We start from the raw sequence: 9,560 nt of genomic DNA, 5'->3' as shown, positions 1-9,560 counted from the left end.
CTCGACCATTATACATGTAGGCAAAGGCGGCCTAGGCTTGCTAAATTCTAACTATAGTATAGAGCGTCTTGGCTAAGATTGTCTCCTTGACTTTTTTTATACAGTGTTCTTATTGATTATACAGTACTTTAAAATATATATATCAGATATAGTGACTGACCAAAATGAATTTAAGACATAAAATGTTACAATATTACTTCATTTATTATTTGTAATTAGGTGCCCAACATTCCCCTCTAAGTAAAGTGGTACGGTCCAACGTGGTTGCGTGAGCTACACTGTGTGGCGGAGAGATTAAGATGGCGTGATAAGAACTCTACGCACTGAAATTAAATAGGTTCAAAAAACAAAACAAATTCTAATGGTTGTCCAAACAATAATCAAGAATAAAAGTTGTGGGTAATTTAAACACGTGGATGCGGTATTGCCAGAAAAATCGTCATTTTTTGAATAAAAATATATCATTTTTTACTGAATGGATAACACTATATATCAACATAAATTTATTTTAAAATATTGTTACTATAGTTACATAAATAGTCTAACAACATGTTAAGAAACGTGTTGCCAGGCTCATTTCACGTAATTTAAAACTTAATTTTGTACTGTATTGCCAGAAAACAGCATTGTTTTTATTGAAAATTAACATAAATATACATCATTTTTATTGAACAAGTTAACGCTATAAAATATAATATAATTAATTAACCATAACAAATATAGTTACCTGACTAGTTTAACAACATGCTAAGGAATGTGTTGTAAGGTTACTGTATTGCCAGAAAAAGCAGCATGTTTTCATTGAAAAATATTGTAAATATACATGTTTTTACTGTACGGAAAATGCTATAATATAAAATATAGGCCCTAATTCATGTCACCATAATATTACTATATACATGACTATTATAAAAACATGTGTTGCCAGGTTTATTTCAATTATGTTAAACTTACTGCATTGCATGTAAAGCAAACAACTTAATTTAACTTTCTGAAAAAAAAAAATTCAAACACCACTCTGACAAAAGCAATCCATGATAAATTTGCTTTTAACGACGAGTTATGGTTTTCAACTTAGGAAGACTCAATTTAATTGTAGAATTCACCATGAAAGTTAATTTTGCCATATACAATTGGATGTTAAAGATCCACTGTTTCTTGGACAAGCATTTGGAGGTTGTCTATTGCGATTCCTCTTCGGCAGCTTAAAGAATATCTTCATCTGACTTGTCAACAGTTTTGTAGCTTACAGTGTACTATTGTGTCTTGACACTTCTCTAATAGCTTTACATCTTTTGCTCAGATATTCTGATGGTTGAGATAACTCACTGTCGTCCCTAGCTATTCTCATGTTTTTCTCAACCCCTGACAGACTATTTGGAATTTCTTTTGAATATATTCTTTTTATTGTTTCTGAAAATCTTTTCTTGTTTTCTTTGAATGTGAAGGTGCGTATTTAATAAGTGTTGAATATCTTTTCAGTAAACTTCTATAAGATTACTCTTCATATTCTTCATATCCACACCTATTTGCTTAATATGGTAATACATGGTACAACACAAGATTTAAATATTTCACTCCATGCACTTTTTGTCCAATTGTTCAGTCTTATGATCACATTCTTAAATATCTATTTCGCTTAGGAATACAACAATCAGCCTTCTTACCGCCTCCTTGTAGAACTGAACCTTTCAAATCTTCTTCCATATTCTCTAAATGTCTATCTGTCTTCTGCGAACAATTCCTCCATTCATACTACTCTGCTACATTGGTATATTGTTAAATTTTTTTATGATTTGTTTGGCCATTGCAAATATATATTGATGAATATAAATGTAATGTTTCTTGTATGGCAGGTAATAGTCGACTGATGGCTTTTGGAGCAAATGAAAATTTAATTGAAAGATTAGACATTAGATGATAAAAATGCTACCATGGGAATATGCAAGTGTCGGTTGAAAGCCTTTTAGCATATTCCTAATTCTGCTTTGTCCAACAGTATTTGATTTTCAGGTCTGTATTCAAGTGTTCCTGTTTAAACTATCTGATTTTCTAGTGTACAGAAACTTATGTAAGACTATATAAATCCATCTTTGGGACAGAAAAACAAATGATTATAAAAAAGTATCCTTCATTTCTATGTGCACAGACTGGTAGATGTTGGCGAACAGGTTGATCAGACACTTTCACAGTGATCCTTTCCATAAAAATTCCATTGTATTTTGTTGGTTCATGCACACCAAAAGACACTATGGTATTTTTAAAATTTGTTCACTTTCTGAACCAGGTCAAATGTCATATACCCTCCATACTTAAACTGCTGTAAGGGGCGCCCCAGCCTGTAGTTGTAAATTCAAAATTATTAAGAAGGCTTATACCATCCCACTTGCAGTTCTTAATATGTTGCAACATTTGAGAAGGTAGAAACAACCTTTTTTCTGTCTATCCGATTCTAAAGCATGTTTCATTTTATAACCATTGGATTTAGGAGAGGGGGAACGGCCAGCCCCCTCCCCCCTATTTGAGAGGTAAAAGAAAAAAAAAAGAATAAAATGATAGCCCAGACACCTAAAATGGTATTTTTGGGCGTCTAGAACACAAACATTTTGCGGGGGCATACCCCTGGACCCCCTAGGACAGTATTGTCTTGATAAGCCCAACTTTCGGCCCTCCCACTTTTGGACATCTCTGGATCCGCCCCTGCCTGTAGTTTTAAATTCAAAATTATTAAGAAGGCTTATACCATCCCACTTGCAGTTCTTCATAGTGTTGCAACTTTTGACTATAATTATAGTGAGCATCACAGTTAAGAGAGGGGAGACGAATAGTGCAGCCAGAATGAGGCATAGAAATAGAGCAATCGGTGGGATAAATTTACAAATTTGACATCTAGGCTTGTGGCATTTGGTATTACCAGCGGACCTACAGGGTGAAAGTAAGCAAGATGAAGATAGAATAGATTTGAGATTGGGAGGCGGTTGGCTACTACTGGGGGATCATTGAAAATGGTGTTTATGGAGGGATCGAGTTTGAGGGATTGAAATCCTTGTTTAAGTCTGTTAGCTATTTGGGAATTGCTGGGACTGTAATCAATTACTAGGGGTATGCGTTCCGTGATAATATATACAAATTGGTCCTCTAGTTGAACATTATAACCAATGGTATCTGCCAGCCTTCCTAAAGACTCATGGTTCTCTACTCCCTAATAATTGAATACAGAAACCTCTAAAATTAGTCAATATCTAATGAAAACTGCTGATTTTGCCTGTCACTGCACCCCGACAGTGGCCCTTTCTATCGTCGTTATAATCATAGTGGTTTTCTTCATCATCATCTCATCATCACACCATTATCATGATTATTTCGTTTTTAATTTGGAAATGTATGTTTGAAAATGCATTGGTTAATACTATAAACCGACTAGGTCAAGCTAAAATATGGTTTTCTGTCGCGGTAAGAAGTAAGAATTTCTTAGGATTGCGAAGTGTCAGCAAAGAACTATGAAATTTAACTGGAAACCGGTCACAACGTTGGTTTTGTGTAAACAACAAAACTCACGATAAATGTGTCGTATCACAATGCTTGACAGTAAACCGTCGTGTTGAATATCTGTGTGATATGTTAATTGACCACGAAACGACAGGAAACCGAGTTTTATTGAATGAACTCGAGTACGTTACGTTGCAAACTATTCTTTATGAGCGGAAACGTATGCCTATATACAACCATGGAGGAAATGATACAACATTGTCGACAAACACGAACTCTCGTTTAATAGCGTATTGATAATAAAATAGTTAAAAAGAAGCACATCTATATAATTATATATATTTTTTTCAAACACAAGGAAAGGCATGTAAAATTTTATAGCTTTCGTTTAGGCCTGTACATCCGTAAAATATCACTGGAGTATTGTTATTGATCTGGAATGCAGTAATGCATATTTATTTATTTATTTTTAATTTTTTTTTTGAAAGTGATCGAGAATGAGGATTGCAAATAGATTTATAATGTTAATTAAATTTATTATACAAAATACTTTACTGTTGTAATGTTTAACAAGATACATACAACATTGTGTTATAGTTGCACAAAAATACTGTAATTTTATAGACATACAACATATATAATATGAAATATCAAATAAATAATGTAAGTAATAAAACATATAGGCCTACATTTTACAGTAGTGCCAGTTGGTATATTTTCTATTGTTTCAACTATATTTACCAATTGCATTTCACTTTTAATTTTAACTCCTGTTTATATTAAATAACCTAAACTTGAACAAAATTTAAACATCTAAATAATATTTTCAACGGTACTGTATATGGAGATATAATTTTTATGTTTGTTGAAAACATAATTTTATATGTGATGCAATTAACATATATAATCGTATGTGATGTTTTGAAAAATGAAACACTAAAATCGATAATAAAAAGGTTAGAAAATTAACATATGTAGGCCCACTATGCATAGGCTATTGTGTTAAATCGAACGGCAAAATTGTCCTTGAATTCGATCGCCGGATTATTTTAATGAGGGAATTAGGACGGAAGTAGAAATGTTTAACATATTGCAATCGCAAAAAAAAAACAAAAAAAAAACATGAACTTGACATAAAAGCCCTGTAACAACGTTATGGCAGGATTTACCGTTCGATGTAGACAATTTTAACTCCGCATAAGAATCGTCACGGAGAATAATATTTGTCAGCGGCTCAGCAAAATCAAAACTACTTCGTTTTTGTTCAACTCGTCGTAACATTCGTAAGAATCGCCCAATCGGAACAAATGTTATAAATGTTGGCTTTTACTTCGACAGGAAACCAGACTTAAGTCTTAAGGTAAAATCACAGATGACATGTCGTTTCGGCTTAGTACTTATGATCAGAAGGTATATACTAGCTAGGCCTACAGATAGGGCAGTTGCATTCGCTTAGTTATGTGAATATTTTGTCCCTGGTTCAATTCCACAACGAGCTAATCTTGCTTATTTTTCATTATTTTACTGAGTTTTAACTGACAACAGGGAAATTATGTGACTCCAAAATAAACTTAATCGTTGTCCACTTTTACTATTATTTTTTTTAAATTGTATTTTGGGGTGGCAAAATACAGTCGGTCTTCAAACCTCCTAAACCCACAACTCCAGCAGGCGCTGAAAAACCGTAAGTTTGAAATCATATTGTTTCGCTTCGCTCGCAAACAATGAATATCAGTTAACTAATAGGCCTATTTTATTTTCACTTACGCAACTGTTTTATAAATCAAACAAAGTTGTTGCATTTGTTTTTTGACTATATGTCATCATCATGTAGGCCTACTAATTGAAACATGGTACGGTAAGGGACGAAAATATAAACAGAACGAGAGTACATAAAAACTCGGAAAATGAAAATACAGAAAAAATTGACCGCAAATAATAAAAAGGGCTTAGCAACGATACAAAAGCCTAAAGTAAATGTCATAAAATAATAGAAACCTGATATAGATATAGACTCATAAAGGGCGGAGAAGTTCACTACACCGGATATTTAGGAAAGGGGCTGTGCGTGCAAGTAGGTAGCTGTGAAAACATTGATGGATTTTTGTTTTAAATACTTTCAGAACAGTCATGTTTATATTCCCTCTAACCTGAATTGACCTATGACCTGATATTTTGCAGGATTTCTATATCTCCATAACTACTGTCACTAGAGAATCCATCTTGGTTTCAAATTGATCGGATGCATGTTTCTATTCACTGTAATGCAATGAAGCGATTGCATTCTAAAAATTAAACGTCTGTAATATGTCACATTCATATGCAAAATTGTAAAAATATGCAAATTAGGGGTACAATATGTTGAGTTTCAATGTCTCTGCAACAACTGGTTGCAGAAACTTAATTTTTTTTTTATCAAATTGTTCAGAACATGTATGTTTTTATTTGTGCTAATGTAACAATTTACTAATTTAGCTAAGAGGCCAAGTGATATAAACACTTGGGATTCCGCATTTTGAAACGTTTATTTTTTTTACAACGTGTTTATTATATAATATTTGGTAGTGTAGACCTGTCTCTTATACACATCTAGATGTGTATAAGAGACAGTCTCTACACAGCAGAATAAATAGGTACTGGCATATGCTTGGAAGGTATATATATATATATTATAACGTTTTCTGACTTTATAAATGATCCACACTAAATTAGGCATATATACATTATTATCTATTGGTATTCACTTGCCATGCCTCCTTTTTGCTTTTTGATAACATTTGGTTATAGTAAATTCTGATATTAAATTTACCAACTACTACTAGCAGAGACACAACCTCTATCTTATTACATAATATTATATATATAGATATTGATATAGATACTGTATATACTATCTGACTTTTTCTGACTTCATTCAATAATGAGAAAGGAAGCTCTGGTTCTATGTTTTGTTTTCATTTTAGCTGTTGATTTTATTTGTAACTCATTAATTAACAGTGAAGTTCTCTTAACTGGTAGTAGGATAAGTGATATGAATAGGCTTATAAAAGAGTATATTATTCTAAACTAGACTATAATCAACAATCATAGAAGGTATATTTGTTCTTTTCTTTCAACTTAGCTAAACATTCTCTTTTTCTTCAAAATGTGTAAACTAAATAACATTTACAGATTTAGCATGATTGTATAATTATTAGTAATACTGTTTATTGTGAATATAATTCAATTTTGTATATTTATTAGCTTCAATCGTCTTACCTCTCTTTCACGCTCTTGTTCATTTCTTTTAATTTCCTTGATTTTGTTTTTTATTACCACAAACATACCCATGAGTTACCTAGTTTGTAGAAGATTACATATATTGGTTTATTGTTGTTTTAATTTTTTCTAAACAGTATTTCGAATTTTACCTTTCTTTCACTATTTTCGTTCTTTCCATTTTCATTTTACAAATTTAAGACCATGAATTCATTCATCTTCTTTTCTTTCTTTCATTCATTTTCTTTTCATTTGTATTTCATGTAATAAATACATGTGAATTTTTGTGTGTGATAGGACATAACCATGTCTACATATGGGTACATCACATATATTTCTTGTATACAATTTGAAAAGGGGATAGTCCTGATTTAAAAACAATAACTTCTTCTTTAGATAGAAATATTACAGTGTAAAAAACTGGTCAACAACTGGTCAGATAAAAACATAAATTTTCTACGACCAGTCATTATGGAGTTACATAGAAATACAATGTGACCTGTTGGGTGAAGTGTCAAGAGAGAAGTGTATTTTTCAGTGAATTGAAACATGTATTTAAAGTTATTATACCATTTGAGAGCAAAACCAATTCTCTATGGAAAAGCAGTCATAACATATAAATCCTGTAATGCATAGGGTCATAGGTCAAAGTTGGTGTTTTATGTCATCTTAAGGAGAAAAAGAAAAACGTTCTTTTAGAACAAATAGAAACATGCATGCACCAAAAGTAATTCTCTAAAAAACAGTAGTTGTGGAGGTATGGACATTTTCTGCAAAGCATTGGTGATAGGTCCAATCTGATATTTCCGATCGATCATTTTTGAAGCAAATGTTGCATTAAAGTGATTAGAATCATGAATGTTTTGAATTATTTATAACGAAAACCGAGTTTCAGTGACCACTGGTTACAAAATTATCGAATCCTATAATTCTACCCTAAGTTGCATGTTTTAGCTAATTAGCATATTAACAGACATGACGGAGGTGTGATTTTTCGTATGTACTCCTCGTTCTAATAAGGAGTTTTCGATTTGCACGTCCATTATGTCGACAGATAACCTATGACGTAGTTTTGATGACTTGCGCATGCGTCAAGTCGACTAACACGACGACTGCCAAATTTGAGAACGTGTTCAGCAGCGTTTTGACGATAACAAGTAGACGTATGACGTCATATCACTGCAAACTTTTGATTTATGATGGAGGACAATGTCGCGGTGCTTCTCAATTTGGCAAAATTATCTTCTACTGGGGATGGAAGTAAATAGCATTACGGTTAAGTTATGTCCTATTTGCAAACTATAGAATTATCCATTATTGTAGATCAAATTCAGTGGATAATTAGGTAATTAAATTAATCAGCCTATTAGCTAGGCCAAGGGAGTCTAAGCCTATGCTAGGCTAGGCGAGGCCGCCAGTCTTCAGTCAGGCCAGTCGTATCCAGTAAAAAGGAAATAATTTTTCAGTGATCTATTAAAAAGAAAAAAAAATCCTATATTGAACAAAGAAGGAGAGGTGCACCCTCAACAGGGAGATTTATGTTTTTACAACTCCCTGCCCTAAATACCCCATGGATATACCATTAAGGGATTCGCGAAGCCGATGAAAATTTGCCATGTTGAGCTGCGTAGACTACAGTACCTGAGTGTTGAGTAAGATACCACGGCCAGTGTATTCGAATAGCGCGTGCGAAAACGGGGAAACCCCAGATCACAAGGTCATAAGTTCACTGACGTGTCAACATGGACGTTCACTTAAATCGAAACGTTCAGATAACCAGTGGACAAGTACCAGTCGACTGCTCGGATTTTCCACTCAAGCGGACGTGAAAGCCGTCCACGTCCACTCAAATCGAAAAGTCCTTATTACCTTGGTTTACGGTGAACAGAAACATGCACTCCCTCCAATTTGACACCAAAATGAATTATTAAAAGACAGTGGTTGAGGCGATGGAAATTTCCTGTAAACCACAGGGTCATAGTTAAAATCTGACATTTCTGGTCAGTTTTCAAGCAAACGTTTTATTAGAGTGAATAGAAAACACGAATGTTCTGAACTATTTAAAATAAAAATCAAGTTTCTGTGACCACTGGTTACAAAGTTATAGAACGCTATAATTTTACCCATAATTTGCATATTTTAAAGAATTTGCATATGAATGGGACATAAAACGAAGGTGTAATTTACAGATTTTTAACACTTCCTTACATGTCTGCAATTGAAAAAGAAAAAATCGTAGTGTCTACATTGTTAACATTATTATACCAGATGTACATTTCAATATATTTGGCGGCCATTTCCATATAAGAATCGGACACAAATGACATCCAAGCAGGGGGCGACCAGATGGTGTCAATGAAGACATTGCATAGGTGATTGCTTCTAATATTCCACTCCTTATAAAGTGATTTCTAGGCAACTTTTCAAATTTTTTTCCTAAACTTTATAATAAAATAATAAAGTTATTATTACATTAAAAACGGTTTCGGCTCCTATCCGGCCAGGTAATAGGGTTTATGTGACGTGTCGTTGTGTAGTCAGCAGTAGTAATTCCACAAATGTGTGAATACTGCCACCAATAGTTGTAAACACAATAAAATTCTTTTATTGTTGAAACTTAGTCGTGAATAAGGAAACCAACGTATACCAATATATAGCACCACTACACAACGACACGTCACATCAATCCTATTACATGAACTGAAAAGGGAGGGATTGGTCGAAACCGTTTTTAAGGTAATAACAACTTAATGTTATTTTATTAAACCCTAGCATCTGCTTTCATATTACTTGCACCGTCATCGTCATGGGGC

At 33.3% G+C, this 9,560-nt stretch overlaps 1 protein-coding gene across 1 annotated transcript in view; it reads left to right on the top strand.

Annotated features, from left to right (window-relative positions):
* The window catches only part of LOC117106373, a 4,982-nt gene extending 3,061 nt beyond the window's left edge, over positions 1-1,921 (top strand). Inside the window, exon 2 of the mRNA XM_033247747.1 lies at positions 1,857-1,921. Coding sequence (XP_033103638.1) covers positions 1,857-1,921 — 65 coding nt within the window. The remainder of the gene's footprint in view (positions 1-1,856) is intronic.
* Positions 1,922-9,560: the final 7,639 nt, after the last annotated feature.

Source organism: Anneissia japonica, unplaced genomic scaffold, assembly GCF_011630105.1.
Source record: "Anneissia japonica isolate Jap-2015-1 unplaced genomic scaffold, ASM1163010v1 scaffold288007_len99971_cov104, whole genome shotgun sequence".
In the NCBI taxonomy this organism is placed as follows: domain Eukaryota; kingdom Metazoa; phylum Echinodermata; class Crinoidea; order Comatulida; family Comatulidae; genus Anneissia; species Anneissia japonica.
This window is presented reverse-complemented; position numbering and strand designations above follow the sequence as displayed.